We start from the raw sequence: 26,930 nt of genomic DNA on the forward strand, positions 1-26,930 counted from the left end.
TAACCGAGTTTAGTTGGTTTGATCTGTTAGCGCACAGTGTAATCTCCTGGTGTAATTGTTGTGCTTCAGTGACAACCGCCTTCGGTAGCACCCAGTGACTCTCTGAAGCCCCATTAAACCAGCCTTCTGTGAATAGCAAGTCTTTAAACTGCGGGTGGTTGTTTCACTGTTACATATGTCTTGTGTTTGAATCTGCTTTCTGCGGTCCTTGTTGATGCAGTTTTCAAGTGCGTTTGAAAAGCTCCTACATCTGTAGTCTGAAAAACAAAACGCAGGATGTTTCATAATCATAAAGTATTCTATTATGGGGGCTGTTGAATGTTTGATTCTGATTGGCTGATGAACGTGTACAATTTTTCAAATGAAAGTGTACAGTTAGTTTTCATTATAACTTGACGTATGATTTGAGGTATTTTAAACAAGTCAACATAAGCAAAATAACCAAAACCTGCAAACAACCATAGTAAGAATGAAATAGACTAAATAACTGGAATAAAAATGACATTCTCTTATCATCTATGGAAAGCATACCTTCTTTCTCCTGCTTTTTTCACAGTACAAACACAGATACATTCACAGGAATGTGTTGACAGCATAGCGCTGTGACTTTATAAACATGCACAACTTTCAACATTATCAGTAAAATAGTTGAACAACCAAAAATATGTGACTTTGGTAGCGAGGCAGCATTATTGCTGTTCTTGTAGCTGTTAAACATCATTTTACAGATAGAAAAGATGTGGTTGCTAAAATCTAACGCTCAGATGCGAATATTCACATGCTTCAGTCTTCAGTTTCTCTCTTTTATTCTCTCCATATAAAAGTATCAAGCCTTTATTACTAGCTATTAAAGTCACTTTTTTTTGTTTAGTTGTGGGTTGAGATACTTAGGATTGGTTGTGCCACCATATTGGTCTGCATTATTTTCAAATATTTCAAAGATTGACCATCATCAGTTATTCCATAATGACTTCTTTTATTTTTAAATTAAACTATAAGGTGTGCAGCTTCACATCTGTTGATTATCCGCTGTGTAGGTTAGGATTCAGTGATAACTGAATAAATAAATTAATTATTCAGACGTCAAGTTAGTAATCAAACTTAAAACCATAAATGTTTCATGTTTAAAAAATCTTTTTTTTTTTTTTTAAAAGAAGGCTATTCCCCCACAGTTTATTTCTAAATCTCCTTCATTTGTAATTTTTTTTTATTTTAATTTATTTTTTTCTACTTCAGAATGTTGCATAGAAACAGCTCATGGCATCTTAACGGTTTCTGAGAGTCAGAATTTGATGGTCGGTTTGTTGAATTTAAGTTACATGCCAACTAATTCTCATTAGATTATAAGTAGACTGTTAGGTTGGGGTTAGTGTAGGTTGACATGTACTTGCAAAGTTTTGTTTATAGTCAGTTAAATGTCTCTTGAAGGAGCCGTATCAACAGATATTAAGCAGACAGTCTACTAATATTCAAATGGACCATTAAAATAAAGTGTGACCCTACACTTTTTTAGTCTTATGCCTTACCCAGAATATAAATGACATATAAATACATTTAGGTCATTTACTTTAAACATTACTATTGAAATGTGAAGAGATCCTCAACCAGAACAACAAAACGTGTTTCCAAAGACTATCACCTACTGCACCTTTAACTTTGACAAAGATTTCAAATATTTCATACAATTTGACATAAGGAAAATGACCAAAATCTACAAACAACCATAGTAAGAATGAAGCAGACTAAATAACTGGATGAAAATGACATTCTATTATCATCTATGAAAAGCATACTCACTTTTTCCTGCTCTCTTCCCTGTACAAACACAGATAACATGCAGATGTACATTCACAGGAATGTGTTGAAACCGTAGCACTGTGATTTTTTTTTTTTAAGCATGCACAACTTTTAACATTATCAGTAAAACAGTTGGACAACCAAAAATATGTGACATTTCGTAGCGAGGCAGCAATATTGCTGTTCTTGTATCTGTTAAACAGATAGAAGAGATGTGGTTGCTAAAATCTGATGCTCAGATGCAATCAATTCACACGCTTCAGTCTTTAGTTTCTCTCTCTCTCGCTCTCTCTATATAAAAGGATCAAGGCTTCATTACTAGCTAAAGCTAAATTTTGGAGTTGTGTAATGAGATGTTTGGGATTGGTTGTGCCACCATATAGATCTGTGTTTTGTTCTATTATTTCAAAGATTGACCGTTATCAATTATTCCATAATTCCTTTTTTTTTTAAAGGCATAAGGTACCATATACACACACACCTTTTATTTAATTTGCACCTCTGAATGAATTGGACATTCATAAAACTTAATTCCATTATTTAAAACTAATGCGTTTCACACAGGTAAGTGTGTGTTTATTCTTTTTCTCTTTCGCATAAGGACATCTAAGTGTATTTCTCTCTTTGTCCTGTCTTCTTGTAATTCCAGTGTCCCTCATGAACCTCTGTGCTGAGCTTGAACTGTGTGTGTGTGTATGTGTGTGCACTTCAAGCATCCCGTCCTCCCTCCTTCATGTCCGACTTGTCCCTGTGCTCTACAGACCCATGAGCCGCTGCGGGACAATGACTCAGACCTCATCTTGAACGAAGGAGACCTGACGCTGACCTACGGCGACACCGCCATCACAGCCAACGGAGCCTCATCCTCCTCTGGTCCCGAAGGGTCGGCTGGGATCTGGGGCCTGAATGGCAAACGCAGCGACAGCACGTCAGAAGACGCTCTGGAGAGAGAACTGGACACGCGTGAACATGAGCTGTTGAGCCGCGGCACACGTCTGGTTTTCCCCATCGAGGACCACGCTTGAACTCACCACCCATTCCTCAAACACCCCGCACTCCATACCTCCTCTCATATTGCACACCGCTCCATCCGACCATCCACAAACATCTCAAGACGGGGGGCTGAAATTTCAAGGAAACGGATGGGTTTGTGCTCTAGATGAGTTTGTTTACCAGAATGGAGGTGTCGAAGCTGTGGTAGGTTGAGTTTCTCCTCATGGAAATGTGGAGGAAAAGGAAAGCTTTGGAATAAGCTTTCGTTTATGATCATTAAATGACACTGACACATTCAGACATTCACACACGCAGCATTTATCATACATTACGCCATTATTACTTTGTTTAGCATTGCTGCTACAAACCGGAAATATGACTGAGCCAGTTTTTCTCTTGAAAAATTCAGGTTTTTTATGTATGAGCAGTCAGTATTATTAATCATTTGCATTTAAATGCTCCTCTTCGCCGTCAGGCAAATGAGCAAGCAGCTCATCATATCTGTAAATACGCCAGACTGTACGTGGTGGTGGTGTTCGGTAAAATCCCTCGAACACAATGGGATCATTGTTTGATATGCGTGCATGTTCATCTCATGACTGCATACAGGATCCTTGTAATACTCAGCTCCAAGTGAGTTGTGGTTTACATTTCCTCTTGATATCTTGGTTGTCAACACCAACTTGATGTAAATATGAATGTTGATCTGCACAGTTGTGGGATTTCTTTCCTTTTTATTCGATAAAACAGCTGGATGCAACCGGAGTGTATAAACCATGCACTTTAGCTGCAGTTGAGCTGCAGTCCTTGCATGTTTTGCTTTATTATATTGGATTATTAACCACTTGCACAGTCTGAAATTGTGACGTGAGATGATCGAAGAAGGTTTTTAGTGAATGCGTGTGTGTGTGTGGCTTGTCTTTTGAGCCTCTTCACATGCAGATCTTGTAGGAGTTGCTGCTATATGGCAACTTAACGATTCCGAAATCTGAAACATTTGGCATGACGTTGACCCGGCTGTTGAGTCTTTTCATAGAGTAAACAGATTCCATCAACCGCCAATGCAGATTCTTTCTATCCTCTGAGTCTAGAATTGAATTATGCTTGCTGTTAATGAATGCAAGTTTAAAGTCCGAACATTTGGTTAATAACTAACTCAGATGTTTGAAATAAGACTTCATTCCACTTGATGAACTAACCTTGGACTCCTTCGATTTAATAGCCTTTTACGACTGTCTCAATAGTCCGTGCCTGTCTGTCGTTTGCTTTTTAAGCTGTGAAAAGATGCCTCACCTTCAATGTCATCCACAGTATCTAGTTCAAAACCTAAATGTGAATTGAGATTTGCACTAATGAATGGAGATTTGGCTAGATAATGAGCGTTATGGGCTTTGTGGCAATTGAACAACCTTAAACTGGCTGTAGCAAAAGACTAAGTCACTCTCATGAATGGCTCCTCCGACGTGTCTGAAATGGGTTTTTTCTTGAACATTCTATGGTGGACTTGTGTGTACCTTCAGGATATGTAACTCTTTCCTGTAGCATTCATCTTTTACTTGCTGTTCTGCATGTACGTATCTGCCATATAAACAACAACAAAGCATAATCAAGCTGCCATTTTTTAATGTCTATGATGCTAATTCCCCTCCTCACGCGAATCCCTATTATTTATAATAATATGATTAATATTATACATAAAGATGCATTCTTCTTGTCAAATAAAGTGACAACTGTGGTATGCATTGTAGCTTAACCAATTGTACATTCATGAAAATAGCCAATGTATCAAAGCGGGCTTCAGTAGCAATGCCTAAATAAGGTATTTGGTTTCTTTTCTATGTCATTCGAAAATACTACTACTAATAATAATAATAAAACAAGAAACTAGTGTTTACTACAAAACATATGTACAAGTTTTATTTATAAATAAGAGATTTGTTCATTGATCAGTTGTGAAGTTCACATCAAAAAAACTGCATTAACAAAATGATAATACCGTGGATGTTTTTGACCAGTAAAAGCATTTCTATTAGAGAACAGTAACACCTGTAATCCTCCAAGTATGATTGTGTGTTTTAGTTTGAGGTTAGACATTTCACCCATTTATCTATTCCACTGGTGTCAATTCCAGTTCCTCGGGGGCCACAGCTCTGCATAGTTTAATTCCAACTCGAATTAAACGCATCTGATCCAACTAATTGAGTCCTTCTGGCTTCTTTGAAACCTACAGGTAAGTGTGTTGGAGCAGGGTAGGAACTAAACTGTGCAGAGCAGCGGCCCTCCAGGAACTGGAAGCCTGTGATGAGTTCAATCTGCAATTCTATGCTCTTCATACGTTGGCCATTTTTATATCTGGTATTAAGATGAGTTTTGGTTGATCCGATCACAAAACTATACGTCTGAATCTGCTTTCGACCACTCCCAGAGGTAGTCCAAAATGTATATGTGGTGTAAATGCTCATGTTGTTGAATGTGTTCGAACAACCACTAAACATAGTTTCATATTTGCATACTGACCTCATTTTTAAACATTGAGGTACATTGTTGAAGATTGATTAGCTAGATTTAAACTTCAAACCAAAATGTAAATTCTGTCATCAATTATTCACTCTTCTTTAAAACCGCTGAACACAAAAGATATACTGAATAATGCTGAAAACCTGTAACCATTGACTTTTATAGTATTTGTTTTTCCTAAGGTGGAAGTCAATGTTTACAGGTTTTTAAGCTTTCCTCTAAATATCTTAACTTTACTGAATAAATTGAGTAAATGTTCATTTTGGGCTGAATTATAACTTCAAGTCGAGTTTCATGATGAAAATCACATTTATTTCTTAATTTGGTGTAGTTCTGCATTTGCCAGAGCAGAAAAAACTGCTGCTGATCTCCATATTGTCATTTATACTTCATGCATGAATTGCATGCATGAGCACAAATAGACTGATTAAAACACCAGGAACATTGAGTACATTTACATGGACATCAATAATCCGATATTAATACGATTAAGACAACACTCTACTATATAAACAGTGATTTTTTGATTAATTTAATCTGATTAAGTTCATAATCGAACTAAATAGTAATGGAATTAAGAAATGTGGAGTATGATGATTTTAGTCGCATTATTGAAGTGTGATGCAGATGCAGACAGAAGCAATCAAACTATTACCATATATCATCACTGAAATGTTCGAAACGAAAGTGAAACTGCCGAACTGCATTTAAAGTAGACAAATTAGACATGAAACATCAGAAATTACATGAAGCCTTGGAGGAAATGTGGATAGCGTGGTGGCGCGATGACGTCAATCAAACTGCGTTAGAACATGTAAAACGGGAACATGAAAAGAATCAAAAAGCAACTCATGTAAACACCCAATCATATTATTATCTTATTCAGATTAAGGCAAACTATTTGATCACGCATGACACCAATAATCAGATTTTAATATCTTTAAGACTGATTAAGAGTCGACCATGTAAACGGTGATTTCTGATAAATTTATTCCGATTAAGGCCATAATCAGATTATTAAGGCCATAATCGAACTGAACAGAAATCGGATTAAGATTAAGACATTGAGTATGCCGATTAAGTGCAATACAGACTAGGCATGCTCATTTCGGTAATTTTGCCAACCGACAACCACCGGACGTTAACCAAATATTAACGGTTAACTTGTCAGATTAATATTAAATAATTATTATTTAATTAAAAAAAAATTTAATTGATGTATCTCTTTTGTGTCTGACACATTAAATATTGCACTTTAATGCACAACAGCATACAGAACAACAGAACATCTTCACGCACCAAAAATGTGGCAAATGTGACACTGCCTTTCTGTTGATGAGACAAAAAAAAAAATCACTGTTTATGAGTAAGATACTGTTTTTTTTTTTTAATGTGACTAGGAAACGAATGAATCAGCTGTGTATTGTGTTGCTGTTGATGTTTATATAATTGTAATATTTAATAATATTGTGATATTTAGGCCTTGAAAAGTAATACAGCTCTGCCTCACGTTGAAAATAAAAGCTTGTTGCATCAGTCGCGTCTATTTCATTCTCCAATCAAATAAAAGCAACTTTCCGTTGAGGCGACAGCAGTGTTTGTGTTGTCATGATAACTACAAAGACTTTTAAAGATGGAGGGGAGACTAGCGAATTATCAGGAGCTGTATGACTTCACAAATCTTGAATATCACAATATTATTAAATATCACATTTATAACAATATCGACTGCAACACTCGCGCAATACGCACAATACACAGCTGATTCAGTGGTTCCCTAGCAACATAAAAAGCGCATCGTACGTTTTTTTTTTCTTGTCAACAAAAAAAGGCAGTGTAGTGCACCCCGAGTTTTTGGAACGTAAAAGCGCGTTCGGCCCTGTAAGCTTTATATTGTTTCAATTGTCTCCAAAACAAACCATTCTTCTACAGTAGCTATGTTTTCATCCAGTGATGCAAATTAAATGTTTGCGCAAAACTGGAATATAACATAAAAGATTTGCGAATAACTTCCATCCACGGAACGTAAATTTGCTTTCAGTGTGATCGGCCCCTAAGCAGTGCGCAAAACACTCGCGGCTGTTAGTAAACCATTCAAAAGTGTAGCCAAAAGACTGTTCCTGTGATCCTGTGATCGGCCCCTTGTGCAGCCAAACTTTAAAAATATCAAAAATAATATTTTTAATCATTTAACTGATACCATTAATTAATACAAAGCACACCCTTCTGGTTAACGGTTATTTTGAGCATCCCTAGTACAGACATGTAAACACTGCAATCAATCTATTACCATCATGTACCGTAGGACTTTTCAGCGCATTTTGCGACAGGGTGGTCTATACACATACAGCTGTTTTACACTATTCTCTGCACCTATCAAGTCAGTGAAGAACCACAGACACATACACTGTGAAATACGGAGTTGCGGCATTGAATTCCATTAAAACATACTCTTCCATCAGTCCTTAATTCATACTCTCTGAAATGTTCCTTAATAAAAGTAAAAGTGCCAAACTGCAGCTAAAGTTGACTGATTAAAAATGAAACACCCGAAATTACATGAAACTCTGGAGCAAATGTGGATAGTGTGGTGACGCAATGACGCTAATCAAATAATGTGGTGTAACATGTAAAACGGGATCATGAAAGGAACATTCAGAAAGCAACTCATTTAAACACATTTAAACGCATCAATCATACTATTGTCATAATCAGACTAAGGCAAGTTATTTGATTACTGATGTTCATGTAAATTTAGTCACTGTAAAATACTCTTACTGTCTACAATTTTTTTGTTAAATCAAAGGAACTTCTATAGTTTCACTTTATGTCAGCCAAACTGACTAAAATACTAAGTTTAACTTCATATACTGTATAACTAGAAAAACGAATTAATTTTAGTTAAAGTAAATTAAAAACATTGAGTTTTTGTCATGTATTTATACAGGGAGGATGTCTCTCTCATCTACCTGTGATCTGCTCAACCAAAACGCATCTGAATAACAGGTGTAAAAAAGGCCGCAGGTGAACACAACACAACACAACACAACAATCTTTCTAATCTAACAGCCCAGGGCTAGACGTCATACAATAATAAAAAATAAAACTGGTGATGTCCAGGGGGATCCGGGAAATCTCACACCAGTGGGAGTGTTGTAGAGAACTTTAGATTTCCTTTGGGAGGAATTCTCCACCCATTTCTCCAGCTCCTCAATTGCAGTTCGTGCTTCATTGAGAGTACTTGCGAGTGATAACAATCCTCTTCGTTTGTTGTTGATGAATACAGAAATGCCCAGGGATGCTTTCATTATCAAATCCTTCCAACAAACTGACAATAGGCCCTAACGCTTGTGCAATAATGCAAATGCGTGTAAAGAGCCTGTAGCGTCTGTCCCGTGTGGCTGATTATAGGCGTCTGGGGATTGGGCAGGGATTATTGTGGATGAAATCTGTCTGCCGGGACACTCTGAGCCTTTGATGGCCGTTTCGTTCTCCTTCTCTGTCTGTGTTATTGTTAGTCTTTGTTTTCTAGGATTGTTGTCAGTATGGTTTTGAGGCCGGTGGGTTTGTGAGTGTCTCTCTTGTCAGACTCTTCTGTGGTATACTCTGTGCCCCGTGGCGGGCCTGTGAGGGAGATCTCGGGGGTGTTGCTCTCCAGCTCCGGTCCGCGTTGTCGTACCCTTCTGGTGTAGCTTCATGTCAGGCTGTTTCCCCCACTGTCCTCCTGTTCCTCCAACACATCAGGCTCCTTTAGCAGAGAGAGAGAGAGAGAGATAATCACTCGCATAATTCAGGCTTCTGTTATTGTTATGGACAGGGGATTTCAGAGTGTTTAAGGAAAACATATATTCTGTATAAAATGTCAACAAAGTTTTAGTTAAATAGTGCACATACAGTGTGTGCTAGTATTATTAGTCACAGATATTTTGCATGGCCATCAAAATTAAAACAATGTAACTCTATTCATACAAATATACAGAGGTGGAAATAAGTATTGAACACCGTTTTTCTCAGAAAACATATTTCTGAAGGTGCTGTTGACTTGAATTTTTCACCAAATGTTGGGTACAACCAAAGAAATCCATATATGCAAAGAAAACTAATCTAATTAGTTTACAAATTAAGTTATGTGTAATAAAATGACACAGGAAAAAAGTATTGAACACATGAAGAAAGGAAGGTGTATAAAGTCAGTGGTGTAGAAAGCCCAGATAGCAGCTAAAATCTCCCAGTAGTTATTCAGCAACCCTCTGCCGCTTGTCATTGTAAATTATTATCAGCTACTTTAGTCCAACAAATACAATATCAGGATGATGAAGATAAAACCAGGGTGGACATTTCAGCAGGACAATGATCCAAAACACAGCCAAGGAAACTCTTAAATGCCTTTAGAGAAAGAAAATCAGGCTGTAGAATGGCCCACCCAATCGCCTGACTTGAATCCAATATAGTATACAGAATAAAAATCTGATTTGATAGACAAAACCCACAGAAACATCAAGATTTTTACACTCCATGTCAACAGCTCTTTTAGAAATATTGTTCTAAGGAAAAATCATGATGTGTTGAATATGTTTCCCCCCCCACTGTATATGTACATGCATACATACAGTAGTCAACATTTGAAGTGGACCAGAAAAAACAAGAACGGGTGTTGTTTAATACTTTAAGAACAACTTAATAAAATATTTTTGATCCACTTCAAATGTCGACTACTGTATATACATAAAAAAACAACCCTACAAGATAATTCTTAGTATTATATATATTTTAATGACTTTATTGCAATTATTTCTCAAATGCATGGGCAAGCCTAAACAACAAAACAAACAACTTGTATAATAAATTTGTCATTATTTTTCTTATTATTTACAATTTTAACAGCTGTAATACATTTTATGTCAATGCGTACATCCCTAATATTATTATAATTAATATTAATTAATATTAATAAAAATAATAACAGCAGATTAAATGTATGCTTGATCTGTATCCCAAAAATCTCGCAATCGCGCTTTACCTGCACATCAGGAACAAGCAAGAGGTGGGGGGCGGCAGAGTAAAATGACAGCGGTGTGCCACACACAAACTGTGCCAATACTGCAAAAAGACGTTTACTTGCACAGAGCAGAACAACGAATGTGATGCAGCACAATAAAAAACTGCTGTCACAGACGTGTAAAGATTTGCAACTCCGCTTGCCCTGACAAGTGCTACAGAAAGTCTGTAGATGTTTTTCAGACTGAAAGAGAAAGTTATGTTACAGAAGCAGGTATTAGACTATTTTTATCCTCTCCTTTTTAAAATTTGTTTATGCATATTTTAATAATTAGCTTAATAATATTAAACATGTTCAAGAGTATCTCTTCTTAAGTGCATCACACTGATACTTATGGTGTCTATTATGGATACTAATTAATTATACAAGTAATATTAATTAGTCACCTTCATATAGTCATGTACCACTCCTGTCTCTATCCTACTTTACAATTAGTCATTGTATAATCAGTATTTTATGCTAGTGGCCAGTGCCCTGGATCAGAGGGCCTATTGACCACCTCTGTACACGCTGCTCTCTGGTTTAGGATAGGCTTTCCTCTCCACACCAGCCATCTCAGTCCCCAGTGAAAGAGTTTTTACATCAGCAGGGGACATTGTAAATGTGCAAAGACCCCAGCTTATGTTAGAAAACAGACATATGCTGATAATTCTTTTTAAAAATGTAAAATACCAGCACAGTCACCGTTTTACTTTGTTTCTATTAATGAGTCTTCTTTAGTTTCTATTAGTCTTTTTTGTTTTTAATAATAGCAATTTGGTTATGGCAGCAAATATATTATATTTTGCAAAAATGTGCAGCATTTAATAAAAAAATTAAAGGTCTCTTCACCTTAGTTTCAAATAATTTTGTTCAAAAACTAATTTGTGAATCTTGACATTAGTATCGTGAATCATATCAAATCGTGAGTCAGATGAATCGTTACATCCCTAGTTTCTTCACAATATATTTGTAGCAGATTATTTAATTATTAGTATTATTATTATATTATTAATACTACAAATTCAAATCAATATATAATAATTATTTATTTAAATATTCACTAAAATCTATTTAAATAATCACTACATAACTTTTTTTTAGAGCCATGCCCAAACAGTGTAAAAAATCAAATCATGTTATAAACGAGTTCTATCTTAAATAAAATAACTAGTGATGAAGTCTCTGTGTCAGAGGTTGTCTCATCTGTTACTGAGAGACAGTCGGGGGTCTGTATTGGTCAGTGGTGCCAGCGTGTCTCCGTTTAGTCATGGCAGAATGAGCTGGTGACAGGCTGATCTCCGGGAGAACTGGTCCCTCCAGGGACTAACGGGCACAAAGCAGACCCTATTTCAGCCTGTTCCTACCACGTGTGCTGGGTCTGTTAGGTCACACCAGTCACATCACATGGCCCTGCTAGCGACAGACAAAGAGGCCTGTATCATGATCCATCAGTTTGTTATACAGCGCCGTTTACATGAGACTCAAGCTAATTGATTTGACACGTACAGCACTGTCAGATATCTTTTACCGCTTGCAGTATTACTCAGACCATATTTGTGGTCAAATATGTTGTGCTGACTCCACATACTGCATTCTCTCCCCTATGATATAGGCTCGAATAAAAATACAGCTAGTGATTTTGCTGAACTAGGTCTGTCTGGGAAAGATAAAATTACGCCACCATGGAACTTCCCAGAGTTCAAGAGGACAGTTTTAACCCTGTGACTCCAAAGGCTATCGCTTTCACAATGGATCAATGACCTCGGCTAAACTCGTCTCTTCTTTTGTCTCTTTTTAAACTGATCCTATTATGCTATTATAAAGGTCCTGATTTAGTTTCGGAGGTCTCCTACAATAAGTGCATATGCATTAGTATTAGACGATACTGGAAACAACAAAAATGGCATTACGATTTATATTTATATATATATATATATATATATATATATATATATATATATATATATATATATATATATATATATATATATATGCAAAAAAACTGTTTAATGTGGGCCGGAATTAGTTTGTGATGTTATTATAACCTCGGATAAAAATAACATGGTTTTTTATAGTATCAAAGTATTATGATTACAGCTCTAAAAAAAAAAAAAAAAAAAAGCTATTTTCAAGCGTCTTAGTTAAAACACAACACATTTTTCACCCATTAAACACAATATACAGTATTGCAATTTACATTTTTCAATTCATATTTATAATATTTTTGAACAGTAAACTGGCTAAATAATGAATCATTGACTTCTGCTAGCTTCATTGGTTTAAAAATCACAGATTACTTTAAAACACATACAAAATACATTAAAAACTTTACATATACCTAAAAAGGGTATAACAGAATTTTTTGCTGTTTTAAAACCTTGACTTTTTCAAACCACAGTTTGACTTGAAACCGGTAATCGTCTCATGCCTGACTAACAGTTAAAAAAAAGTCAACTCTCAGTGAAAAAAGCTTCTTATGCCAGTCGTGTCTCTTTTATTCTCCAATCAAATGAAAGCAGGGTTTTCATTAAGACGACAGCAGTGTTTGTGTTGTCAAGACAACTACAAAGACTTTTAAAGATGGAGGGACGACTAACGATCGCTGTTTTGAGTTAACTGGTGCTGTATGGCTTTACAAATCTTGAATATCACAACTGTAACAATTATAACAATATAAACAGCAATAGTCGCGGACAATATACAGCTGATTCATTGGTTGCCTAGTGACAAAAAAAGCGCATTGTGCTTCTTTTTTTTCTTGTCAACAAAAAAAAAAGGCAGTGTAGTGCACCCCCAGTTTTTGGAGTGTAAAAGCGCATTCGGTTTGATTGGCCTTTTAAGCTAAATATTGTTTTGATTGTCTACAGAACAAACCACTGTTATATATTAGCTATATTTTCATCCAATGATGCAAATTAAACGTATGCACAAAACTGGAGTAACACATAAAAGATTTGCAAACAATTTTCATCCAATGAGTGAAAGAGAACAATATCACTTCCTGATTACTGGTGCGAAATATCAACAGTAAAGACGGAATTTACTGTGTTAGAACCTGCGTCAATCTTTTCTTTGTTTAATAAATGACTTGCACTTTAGAAGACGATGTCGTCACGCAATGAATGCATTTACATCAACTATTTTTTATGCACATATCCAAAATCCGCAAAAAATTAGTTGGAAACGATGGAAACATAACCAATGATCTGCCTAGTTACCCGGACTGCCTAGTTAGCCTGAATAACCCAGTTAAGCGGTTAAAATTGACTTTAAGCTGATTACTAGTATCTTAAAAAATATCTGGATAAATATTATGTACTGTCATCATTGCAAAGATTTAAAAAAAAATTGGTTAAAAAAAATATTATGTTTGGAAATATGTTGAAAAATTTAGGTCAAAATTTGAGAAATTGGGGCTAATACAGGGGGGCTAAAAACTCAATAAAACTCTAATAATTCTGACTGTATATGTATTCCAATGTGAAAGCATACGTAAACATTTAATTACATAAACTATAATAAATTACAATAATTGATCAATACAATAGAGCAGAATAAAAAAGAAATTTGCAATGCTTTATGGTTTTCTGGGGAGTCTAACACTATGTAGGTACAGAAATAAATAATCAAGCATAAAATAACACTGTGCAGTTTTCTCCAAATAAATAAAGTATATAAATTTTTGTTAAAGCTGTAAATAATACTTTCTTGTGCAAGAATGCTTTAAATTTGCAAAAAAAAGTCACAAAATGTTTGCAAATATTAAACTTTCACTCCTTTATGGTTAAAGTTTGCAATAAACCACATCTTTTTGTCTTTCCATTCCTTGTGCTAGGCCCTGCATCCAAATTTAAAGTAATGAACTTTGTTTTTCTTCAAGCAAGAATAACATTATATCGCAACTTTCTGGTGTACACCCTGCCTATAAAGAAAGGAAGTGGTTCTCAACCACGTTTCTGGGGCCCCTCTAAAACTGCACATTTTTCATGTCTCCTTAGTCAAACACCTGATTCAGTTGTATCCTCTCAATAGCAGAGAGTTCAGTCAAAGCCTGTGGAAGGCAAGCCTTAAATAAGTTTTTGAGTTTCACAAATTTTGAGCCTTTTTTTTTATAGAGTGAACTCTCATTAGGGTTGCACAATATATCACTTCAGCATCGATATCGCAATGTGCGCATCTGCAATAATCACATCCCAAGATATGTGATTATTTGCGATTAATTGCGATTAATCGCATTTAAAATACTGTAACTTGTAATTTTGCCTATTTAAATGTAAAATTAATGTAAACGCAAGAAAAAAATATTTAAATTCAAAATAATATTGTTTAATAGAATTTTTGTTTAACTTGTAAAACAGATTTCTTCATGTAAACAACATACCCACAATAAACCATCAAGATCCTGGCTTGACAGCCATATCTATTAAAGAAATTAAAACACAGGCATGTTAATGACATTTAAATTTCAAAACAATCAATGCCAATAAAGAAAACATTGATTTCCATGTTGGATTCTAAATGGACTGCAAAAAAAATGCCAAAATACAGGAATTGCAGATATAGAAAATGAAAAATTATAATAATAAACTATAGAATACAAACTGTTGCACTCATTGTAAAGTTTTATTGCTGTGAGTTGAGAACATTAATTATAGAGTAGAAACAATTTTGCTTAATCCTCCTTTACATTCATCCAGTTGCTAAGACTAGGAGTATCCAGCAAGTGCACAGAGACTCCCAAATGCCCGCAAATGAATGATAATTTCTTGCAAACCGGTCGTTAAATACATTGCACACCCCTCTCGCCCCTACTCAGATACGTCGCTCACTCCACCCCTGACACCCCTTAACGGACCTGACACAGACACACACACAGACAGACACACACAACGCGCTGCAGACGTTTTGGCCCCAAAGGCTTTCCATACTGGAGCGACTCCCCTCAGATTCAACACGCATGATCACGTTCATGAAATTTGCTAAGCGTCCTTAAGTATTACTGTACTTCACAAGGATTCTGACACAACAACGCGAAGCATACGCTTTCGTTGCGTTTAATGAGGAAACACGCTAAACTTGGAGGGTTCATGCTGAAAGGCAGAGTAATGCAAGTGGTGCTCGCTGCAGAGCCATTTGAGGAGAGCTGAGCTCTAGCGAGGGGGAGCTTGAGCTTGAGCTCCACCTTTTTTGCACTTCTTCTACGAGTGATGTCACTGGGGGTAGGGTTAGGGGTGGGGTTGGTGTACGCATTAAAACAGCTTACAGGAGGAGGAGCGACAGCTCATGCTCCCCCTCGCTGGAGCTCAGCTCTCCTCAAATGGCTCTGCAGCGAGCACCCTCTCGAGTAATGCCCTGTCTTTGACAGCTCGCGACTTCACCAGAAACGTTCTGAGTACATTTACATAAGACACCAATACTCCGATTTTAATATGATTAAGATAATACTCTTATTAAAATTCTACCGTGTAGCCTTAAAAGGAACCTTACCTTAAAGGAACACAGAGTCACGAAATGCGGAGGATTTTCTTTCTGTTCGACATGCGGTATCAACTTATAACAGATGTCGAAAGTTAAAAATGAAACACCCGAAATGGCATGAAACTCTGGATAACTTGTGATGCAACTAATTGTTTTATACTGGAACTTGCCTTCAAAAAGTGCTTCCTTGGTCTTATCCACATTTATTGCATGTTGAACTCACGTCCACCACAACAGGAAGTAAAAAAAACCTGAACTGCGTTAATTGCGTTAATTTTTTTTAACGCGTTAATTTTGACAGCGCTAATATATATATATATATATATATATATATATATATATATATGGAATACAAAATAAATGTTTTTCTTGGAATTTTTGTCTTGTTTCTATTCCAAATATCTACATTTCAAAGCGAAAACAAGAATACTTTATTTACCACATTGGCTGATAATTTAGCTTCTATTAAGGAAAAACTCTTAATTTTGAACAATTTCCTCTGAAGTTGAAAACAAATCAACCTTGATCTAAGAACTTTTAAATATTTGGACTAGAATTAAAGCAAACTAAAGCATTTTTTGCATTGTGATTATTCTATTTATGTACTTGAATATTGTTAGACTTTACAGAAAACTGCTAAATAGAGCTATTCAGCTATCTTGTGAAACTATATTCATATTGCAATATTTGTCGCAGAAAAATAAAATATCACAATCATTTTTTTCCCAATATTGTACAGCCCTTATTCTCATTGACTGAATTTAGCAAATTATCACAATCACAAACAAGATGCAATATACCCAATTTGCAGATTCAATAATTATAAACAGGATATTTTTGTAAAAATATTGTCAAACCTGCTACTCTATGTCAACAACACAAACCAACTCCAGTGTTTGAGACACTGTTACCCGGTCGCCAATGGGGATGTGGGCATTATGCACGTGAAACTTAGTGCTGATTGATCACTTCTTTCTGTAGTTCAGATTCAGAAGAAAGTTCAAAATAGCATCATTATTGATTCTAGACCTTTGCCTTTACTAGTGATTTTGTAGTTATTGATTAAATTATACACTTTAGTAAAAGGTTCTTTGTTAACAGTAATCCTTGAAATTGCTAAAGCAAAATAAAGATCAATACAACATATAAAGATCAATACAATACAAATCTATATTTTATGCTTATGTAAAATGTAGTAGCAGGTTATAGTGAATATTTAAGGTGGTTTAGTTAGTATTAAATACAATGTTATTCAAATAAATATAGCTTATTTGTAGTTTTTAATTTCTTTTACTTAACTAATAAAAACCTGCCATGAACTAACAATGAGTATCCACTATTCATGGGTTGATAACCGTTTTCAAAGTATACCATGGTTTGGAAAAGACAAGGTTTTAAAACTGCCAAATTTTTCTGCTATACTGTTCCTGCAAGGTATGTGTACGAATTTTTATTTTATTTGTTTTTTATTTTTTAGGACAACAGTATGTCCAGCAGAAAAGATATGCAAAGATGATGTTTTAAATTGTAAAGAAATCCGTGTTTTTGAATCAAATGAAGAGAACAGAAGTCAATTATTTGTTTGAATTATTTATCCTAACATGTTTACTGCTTCAAAATATTTCAAATGTTTCTCAAAATAAAATATATTGTGTTTAAAGGGGAAAAAAGTTAGTGTTTTTTACCCGGACATGTAAAAACAACATATTTTAGAGCAGTAATCACAAATAAAGTGAAATTGGATTTTTTTTCCAAGGTTATCGTATCATCAGAATCATATACCGGCCCATAGTATGCTCATAAGAACCAATGATTTTAAACATTTCATGAGAACAAGAATTTTGTTCTAACTTTACAAAACATCACATTTCCTTTCCCCAAAGTATCACAGAGCATTATTTTATCAAACTTGTTCTTGTGAAAGACCCAGGTTCCATATAGATCTAGGCTGACTCTAGAAACCGTGCTTCAACTCGCGTTATAAAGCTGTCAGTCAGTCAGTGAATGTGCATGGCATTCAGATATCCTGCATGACAGCAAAATGCCAATAAAATCAATATACATCCTTACAACTACACTGGTTAAAGTGTTGCATAATCAATCTCAGTCTGACACTATTCTCACTGGATACTGGTTGGAAGCGTCAATGTATAGTCCACAAATGTAAAACCAACCAATCCAACAACGACGCTGACCTAAACAGGCAGAAAAAAATGCCGCCTCTTATCATGCATGCTTGTATCTGTTTGGCCTGATAGTGGTAGAGTAGTAGAATGCACAACCCCCCCTCCACCCCATTCCCCCACAAATATTTTAAAAGTAATTGCTATTAAACTACACTACAGTAATAATGTTAAATGTTACACTTACAAAAAAAAAAGAGCAGGGTGGTGATATGATAATATCATGTCCCAAAAAAAGGGCATTACTGTAATACCATCCCCAAAATCCGGGTTTTTTTTTCTTTGAGTTATAATCAGCTTTGAAAAATAATTACACATGTACACGATTGAGTATTAACTTTGGACTTATGTAATGTCACTGTATTTCCCTTGAGTACTTTTTGTATTACCACAGATGGTATTTATAAGACATCCCATAGATTACTGTAGTGCATGTACTACATTATATTCTTTTACTATGCTCCTAAACAAAAGTACAATACCATGGTACAGTTGAACAGTTTGTGGTCAGTAAGATTTGTAAGTATTGTTTAATATCACTTGTGATTTTTATTTTCAAATAAGCGAATATATTTCATTAAAAATGTTCACTTATTAGTTATTATCAATTTCTGATTATAACTTATAGGTTTGAGTGAAATGTTAATATTCGTTTTACTCTGTAAAGGTCTGATAACATTCTTTTTACTCAAAATATACAATAATTGCTGTAAAAATCAAGGTTATTCATGCAAATGAAGAGTTCAGCAGCAATAACCTCCAATTGCCGTCTGAAATTTCCATCAAAAAATAGCATTTTTCTCAGCCTCCTTTGTTTATTTTGTATTATTTCAATTTAAAGACCACTAAAATAAGTTATTATTTGCCATTAAAGTGAAATTACTGAACAAACATACAGGGCCTGATAAAAATATTCATTTAAAAAGAAAATTCCAGACGGCATTTAGAGGTTTTTGCAACTGAACTCTTAAAATATTGATTTCCTAACTATGCTTAACTAATAATGCTTTATCGTGTTAAGCACTTTACAATCATATAAGGGGTCTCTCCTGACCACCACCAGCAGTGTGCAGCTCCAGCTGAATGGACAGTGGCACCAGAGTCTCAGCATACTGCAGGTGGAGAGGAGAGACAGTGATTGAGCCTATGCATGGAGATTATTAGGAGGCCATTATGGGCAAGAGCCTATAGAGAGAAGTTGGCCAGGACACTGGGGTCACACTCCTACCCTTTATGAGAACTGTATGGGACTTTAATGACCACAGAGTCAGGACCTCAGTTCCATCTGAACGTCTCATCCGGAGGATTGTGCTTATATTACATTGTCCCTGTTACTATACTGGGGCATTAGGACCGACATAAGAAATCATCCCCTGCTGGCCTCACTAACATCACTTCCAACAGCAACCTAGTTTTCCCCCAAGTGTCTCTTATCCATGTATTGGCCAGGCTCTACCCTGCTTGGCTTCAGTGGGCAAAAAGTCTTGTGCTGCAGTGTAATATGGCTGTGGCAATACACTGGCATTATGTCATCTATAAACTTTTTTGTTATTTTATACATAAACATGTTCTAAATCAGGGGTTCCCAAACTTTTCAGTCCAGGACTCCCAAAAACAACAATGCCAGTGACTCACAGCCCCCAATAATATCTGAGGTAGGGCTGCACGATATATCGTTTCAGCATCGAAATCGCGATGTGCGCATCCGCGATAGTCACATCGCAGGAGGGTGCGATGCAAAAAAAAAATAATAATAAATTATATGTATATATTATGGGTGGAGCCGAACCGGAATACGGTATTCGGAAAAGCAGGAATAGAGTGTTTTTTACGAATACTTATGTCAAACAATACTTGATAAATTATTTGTATTTGGGAACAAGAAAAAAATTATATCAAAAAGCTGCGTTTCCTCATGAGACCGCACTGCATGCCCGCGTGAGTGAGTGAGTTAGTGAGTGAGACGTTCAGGAGTCGGTGGGCGGGGTGGGGCCGGGGTAAGGAGACTGAGCAGGCTGCTTCTCTATACAGCAACAGAGAAGGCTTGGCAGAGCGAAAAATACTTTTCTGCATTACTATTTTTGTTTATTTTATTATACTAAAATAACACGTGTCAGAAGTTCACTCAAAAGTGAAAGTTCTTTCTGTTATTAATTACTAACACTCCCGTCATTCCTACTACTTTCAGAGCATAAATTTTGATATTTTACCATATGAAAATGCAATGCAGTTATGAAAATTGAGAAATTAAAGCAATACAGAGATCTGGTCCCGCGTCAGGTCAGGGTGCACCTAACCTTAAAAACGCAGACGCGGCGGAGGCGCACTAAACTCACACGGGAAAGAACTGGGCATTCAATTCATGTTTTAGTGAAATAATTCTTTAAATACATCTCTTTTGATCTCTAAAGGGGAAAAAAGCAAAATAAATTTGTCGTTAAATTAATTTTAGCAAAGACGCAACTGCCTGTCATTTTCACATTAGTTTTTCAGTTAGGGATTTGGTCTATTAGAGTAACCTAATAAAATTGTTTTGTTGAACACTGTAGTCTACACAATAATCGATATTATAATTTATTATATACATTAGCTATTATTAAAACTAAACTATACAATTGATAAAACAAAACCCTTTTTAATGTTTGCTTTCATTTTGACACCGCTAACAGTTGTAATAAGAAACCTCACATTATGCAGAAGCATGCAGTCTCAAGTTAAAAACACCTTTTGAGTTTAAAGATGATCAGCCTGCCAAGTCAAGTTTACAGTGTCATAAATGAAATGGGTAGCATGAGTAAAGGGGATTTGCCCAGCACACAACCTCATGCGCTGCAGGTAGGCTGAATGATAATCTTTAAAAATATATAGGCTATGCAATACAAAACTTTAAACATTTAATTATTTTTTAATGAAAAGAAAAGAAATCAGGAGAGTAAAATATAATTTAAACCACTGGTCTGGCGCTGATACTTTATTGTTTGTATCCAGAAGAAGGGGAAAAAAGCAGATGAAAACCTGGCTGGGGAGACGGCGATAACATATCAGTTCTCCAGCAAAGATCACGACATCATTGTGATGCGTTTATCATACAACGCAGTTCGTGTTTATAATCATTAATATTAACTAGTATTAATTCTCTCTCTAGACTTAGTTTTAGGGCTTGTTCTTGTCGGCGCAATATAGCCTCGGCTTATTGCACGTACGAATCCGATTGTGAAGAATGATTAAGCGCTTGCATTTTTTATTGCATCCTTTTCGCAAGTTATTCATTTGTTTTGTTTTTTAAGTGGTGCGAACATTATTTACTGGCAAACATGTTCCTCGATCTCGTACATCAACAAATAATGTAGCCTACTTAAGTTAATTTACCTTTTATGTAAAAATTAAGGAATAACCGAATTTAATATTAATAAATAAAACATCCGTATAAACGTACATGTTTATTTTTGAACTTTCGTTAATAAAACAACACAAAACTGTTTATAAATATTGTAGTTAAATATTAAATTACTTTAACTGCTTGAAACTGTATAATAATAACAATTAAACGTTACATTTTTAAGAACTTAACAAATAGTCTAAATGGCACTTTACTAATCAGTGTAATAATAATATAAATATTAATAATTATAAGTAAAAAGAAAATATTAACCTAGTAACAATATAAGTCAGATGTTTAAAAAAAACAGCGTAGTTTCTCTCCACCTTTTGTATTCATATTTTAAATTATTTGCCAGAAAAACTAACATGTTGACTTTGTCCGGTTTAAGTGAAGAATGGAGTTATAATGTTTCCAGCAATACACTGTCAGACGGTGTGCTTGTAGCGATAATGCACAGACAGGCTACTTTTTCACAACCATGCGAGAGAGGGCTTCTCCTTCTGTTCCGAGCGGCGCGTTCTTAAGTAGTTACCAAATAGCCTATATGCTCAATTTCTCGTCAATGTCTTTCATTTATCACTTTCTCTTTTGTATCTGGCCATTTTTGCAAATGCCTCTGCCATGCCTGGCTTAGCTGGGCTTCTGCGTTTAGAAGACAGGAGTTGATTAAGCCTATGGCTTTTTTCCCTCACCGTCAATCGCCACTAGCTTGCATGGTTCGGGACCCGTGGATCTGCGTATCGATGGATTTGCTCCTCAGTGTTTGGACTCTCAGCACTCAGCAGTGAATATTAAAACACACTTTACTTAAAACCCCCATAAAAAAAGCTTAATCCAAATTGATTCGTTCACCTTTCTCGGTCGGCACGAATCCAAAATGTTCCCAGATGTAAGAGTTCGTTTTCTAACAAGATTCATGGTTGAACTTGAACTTGCTGAATCGCGCCTAATGTTATATTCTAACAGATATGTAATACTTGGCAACATAACAGTAATTTGTGTTTTAAAGTGCGTGACTTCACGTACTACGGCCGGTGGCAATGGACAACCGAGGTGGCAATGACCACCGCGGTGACGCGGTTGTCATGGTGACCGTCACAGCCCTAGTTTTGAGTAAATATATATATATATATATATATATATATATATATATATATATATGTATATATATATATATATATATATATATATATATATATATATATATATATATATATATATATATATATATAAAATATCGCAATATATATCGCAGGGGAAAAAAATATCGCAATGTCAATTTTTTCCAATATCGTGCAGCCCTAATCTGAGGTGACATATAATCCTTGCACACAATGATGCACACATACCAATAGGTCCAAGTCTATTCATTATTTTATTTAGGAGAACCTGGAGACAATCTCCATGTTCAGTTCTGGCCTGTATTTATGTTTGATGTATGTGAGTGTCGTAAAGGTGTCAGAAAGTTTATCCTGGTGCCATAAAATCAATGGGCTGCATCTGACACTATTACTGTGTCTTTAGTATTCACGTAATCACCCCATGGGTCACCAAAAAAAAATCGAAAGGCTGATGTCTTTTTATTTGCATGTTGCTTTTTAATGTTTATTATTAACATGTTAGCAATGTTATTATTAACTACTATTTTGTTCTTCAGTAAACTATGGAAAAAAATATGATCATTTTAATAGTTTTATAAAATTACTTTTATTTTTGAAAATTGCCAAGTCACCCCCCGGCTCCACCCCAATTGTTTCGACACCCCCCAGGGGGTCCCTACTAGGCATGAGCTGGTATAAGATTCTGACGATATGATAACCTTAGATAAAAAAAAATGGCTTAGGGTTTTACGGTATTATGATTACTGCTCTTAAATATGTTTGTTTTAAATGTCCGGGTAAACACCAACAGCTTTTTCCCCTTTGAACACAATATATTTTATTTTAAGAATGTTTATAATGTTTTGGAGCAGTAAACATGTCAGGCTAAATGATTAAAATAAATTATCACATGTTTGGATATATTTTCTGCTGGAGATACTGTTAACTAAAAACTACACAAAATGTAAATAAAAATCTTGCATATAACGCAATGGAATAGCAGAAACTTTTGGCGATCCATGCGCAAAGTGCAAAGCGCAGGGCGCAAACACATTCAGGGCGTGTCAGAATCCACTTTTGCTAATTTAAGGGCGGAAAACTCCGCTTTGCGGATGGCGCATGGTCTAAAACGGTTGAGCTTATATTCTTAAGTTGTAGGTGTGTTTTGAGAATAAACCAATCAGAGTCTCATCTCCCATTCCCTTTAAGAGTCAGTTGCATCGTGCATAGCGCATTTGCTATTTACATGACGGACTTTGTAAGTGGAAAAATGGAGCATTTCACTAGCAAGAAAACAGTTAAACAGAGCATCTGCAGCGTGAGAATGAGAGATAAGGCCTCTCATTATTTACTTTCGCTCTCGTGGACAGGGAAAACTTGTACGCACAGACATAAATTAGCCTATAAATAATTTATTTTGTTTGTTAAGCGCAAAGATTTGTTTAAAAACTTTTTCTAAATTCAGTTCTAATTTGCAGCAAACTAATAAATGAACAACAATAATAATAACGAAGTGTGGTGCACACTATATCCAAATACACATGCTGTGCTCCATATGGTCTAAAACCTTACAGGTGGACAAATCTACGCTTGTTTTTAATAAAACAAATATAAATATGGATATAATAAATAATACTGCTAATAATAATAAAATTATACAAAAGCAAATTGTCATGAATTAACAAAAAAAAAAATTTTTTCAGCTTTGTTGAAAACGGTTATCGTCCCGTGTCTAGTCCCGACCCCCACTTTGGGAACCACTGCTCTAAATGACAACATTGTATTCTGAATTTTTTTTTTTTACTTACTGACCCCAAACTTTTCAATGGTAGTGCTACTATGGTAATGATTTTTTAATCTTAAGTATCATTTGTGATATTTAAAGGAATAGTTCATCCAAAATTTTAAATTGTCACATATAATACGCATCACATATAATGCACATCTTGTTTGACCTTCTTTCCTCTGTTGAACACATAATAATTGTTTATAGATAGCTGGAAATCTGTAACCATTGACTTCCATAGCATGTTTTATTTTCAATTACTGATATCAGCGGTTACAGGTTTAAATACCCTCTTTAGTGTTCATCAGAAACTCATAAAGGTTTCATGAAGCCACTTGAGTGTGAGTAAATGGTAATTTTTGGGTTAACTATTCCTGTTGCTTTTCCAAGAAGACTAGTATACCCCTGTGCTTAAAAGGCATTGTTTTACCATAATATATTAGCCAAAACCCACGTTTCTGTTGGAGCTAAAATTATCTGCACAATAATTACACACTCTGTACATGTGTAATAATACTTCAAAATGAACACTAATGTAGAGGTGACCTAATGAACTCCTAAACCATGGAGTTTCATCACCAAGCCTGTAGGTGAGCAACTTTTTGTTTACGTGTAGACGTACCAAACACTGGTGTGCGGGTGGTTTTAGGTCTTGTCCATGTTCCTCTTCTGATAATCCAGCTGTCTCATCACCTCACTGCAGTAAGCTTCAACCTGCTTCACCTGCTCCACATTCAGTCTTTCCCGCCAGGCAAAAATCGCCTCTTTGGCGTCTCTGGATGATATGAGGAAGGGTTTATCCGAGGAATAGCCTCGCCCGCGGGTCATGTTCATCACAAACTTCTCCATGGCTGGAGAAAGAGTGAGGTTAGCGAAGCGGTATAGCCTCTGGAGCTCGTCCACGGGTTTGAGCACCAGGTCTTCGTATTTGACCCGAATGTAGTTTCTTTTGACCCACGGCGGAGCGTTCAGAACTAGCGACATGTCGTTCAGCCAGTTGTCGCATATTAACTCCATCGCGCTGGAGACATAGTTCTCAGCCCGGTGCACCCTGTTGCTGGGCACCAGAAGCCGCTTGTATTTCTCGCTTTGTTTCTTGCTCCTCAGCACCTGTATGCTCTCCTTCACCAGTGCCAGCTTGGACTTCAGCCGAGAGTTGTGCACGGCCCGGGGGTCGCGAAACAACTGCACTATCTGGAGGTTGATGGCGGGGTCTCGCATGAGAGGCACCAGAACCGCCAAGTCCAAAACCCGCACGTCTTTGATCACCATCACCGGGTACTTTTTACACTCTTTCTCCAGCTCTCTGAGGTCTTTGGGCTGGCATTTGCTACACACGTCCCCTTGAACCAAGCCGATCTCGTGCTTTTTGTACGCGTTGCACAGAGGCTCGGAGCAAATTACCTTGTTGGTTTTCCAGCCGAAAATGAACGAGGTGCTCACGTTGGACGAGCCTGCGTAGAGTTTTAAGACCGAGAAGTCGCACCTGAACAGGGAGTTCATCATGTCTCTCACTGCTCCCTGTAAACTGCCCGCGTCCCCCGGGTAAAGCGCCTGCCACATATTCCACATGGGCTCGTACAGGTAAAACACATCGGGATGCTGATTAAATAGTTCCCCTAAAAAGGAAGAGCCTGTCCTCCAGGTCGCGTGGAGGTATATGTGTGTTCTGGACTGACTCCTGTTGCCGCTGTCCTCCGCCTCCGTTGAGTTGGCCGACCTGATGCTGCTCCACAGGGCGATAGTGCTCTCCAGATCGGGACACTTTTGTTGCTGGTATCCATCCTTAATGTGAGGCGACTTGCTCCGGTAATCTAGTACGTATGGAATTAAAAGCAGCGCCACGGAGTATCCTAGAATTAAGATGATGTATTTTTTCTGAAGCCTTCTCTTCATGGCCTCAGCGGAGGGATTCGGCTGAGCTGCTCGACTCCAGATGAGGCGCCTCGCCTGCCGTTATGAATAAACACCGCTAAGATTTTACAGCAGGAAAGTTTAGAGGGTGGAATCTTTTTTTCTCAGCCGTGATGTGACGAGTCCCGCCTCCTGCGCCAGGATTGGCTGAAGAAAGAAGCGGGTAGGACGGTTGTGATTGGATGGGTAGGAGGTAATCCATAAAGCTGAGCTCACTGTATCCAGTAGAAATCAAGTAAAAGGCGGGGAAAATACAAAAGCTTCGACTGGTTACAAAATACGAGCACAATAACAAATCCCTGACATCAAAACAATGGTAACAAACAGAAGTATATTTGCTTTGGGCATTAGATATTACAATTAATTTGATGGATAATTAATTTAAAACCTGAATTAGCCAATCATAATCAGCTTTAAGTTTAAAACTAAGAGTGTTTTGGCTGAAAATGTTCGAAGCTAAACATAAATAATCAAGACACTTTAAATCATACATTAGAATATAAAAACAGAAATATTTATAAATGTAAAAGTATTTCTAAAAGAATACAAAAATGTTGAGTGAGACTTAAATAAATTACCCAAAAAATGGAGTAAAAATAAAACAAATAAATACAAATTAGATTAAAATTGATATTATATATAAAAGTTAATATAAAGTTGTATTCATATGTAAATATTGTATTAGAATGTATAACAAAATGTGTAAATACAGTGCTACATTTAAGGAAAAAATTTTAAA

General features: G+C 36.1%; 3 protein-coding genes across 6 annotated transcripts in view; 2 read left to right on the forward strand and 1 right to left on the reverse strand.

Annotated features, from left to right (window-relative positions):
• Positions 1-4,692, forward strand: part of slc9a7 (solute carrier family 9 member 7) — a 71,257-nt gene extending 66,565 nt beyond the window's left edge. For 2 of the 4 annotated variants that reach the window (XM_087255627.1, XM_087255628.1), the window contains one exon: positions 2,447-4,396. In XM_087255627.1, the coding sequence (XP_087111753.1) occupies positions 2,447-2,458 (12 nt within the window). In that variant the 3' untranslated portion in view covers positions 2,459-4,396. Of the gene's footprint in view, positions 1-2,446 lie in introns of all 4 variants that reach the window. The other 2 variants (NM_001030077.2, XM_087255626.1) reach the window with 2 other exon arrangements.
• The window catches only part of LOC147836428 (uncharacterized), a 719,152-nt gene that overhangs the window by 254,369 nt on the left and 437,853 nt on the right, over positions 1-26,930 (forward strand). The window lies entirely within an intron of this gene.
• chst7 (carbohydrate (N-acetylglucosamine 6-O) sulfotransferase 7) lies at positions 4,681-26,308 on the reverse strand. Its single transcript, XM_087257628.1, has 2 exons — positions 24,900-26,308; positions 4,681-9,055 (listed from the first exon to the last, which is right to left on the reverse strand). Exon 1 carries the CDS (start codon positions 26,171-26,173, stop codon positions 24,923-24,925), a length of 1,251 nt encoding a protein of 416 aa, XP_087113754.1. The 5' UTR covers positions 26,174-26,308; the 3' UTR covers positions 4,681-9,055; positions 24,900-24,922.

The sequence above is a fragment of the Danio rerio genome, chromosome 6, assembly GCF_052040795.2.
Source record: "Danio rerio strain M-AB ecotype USA chromosome 6, GRCz13ab, whole genome shotgun sequence".
Taxonomy (NCBI): Eukaryota; Metazoa; Chordata; class Actinopteri; order Cypriniformes; family Danionidae; genus Danio; species Danio rerio.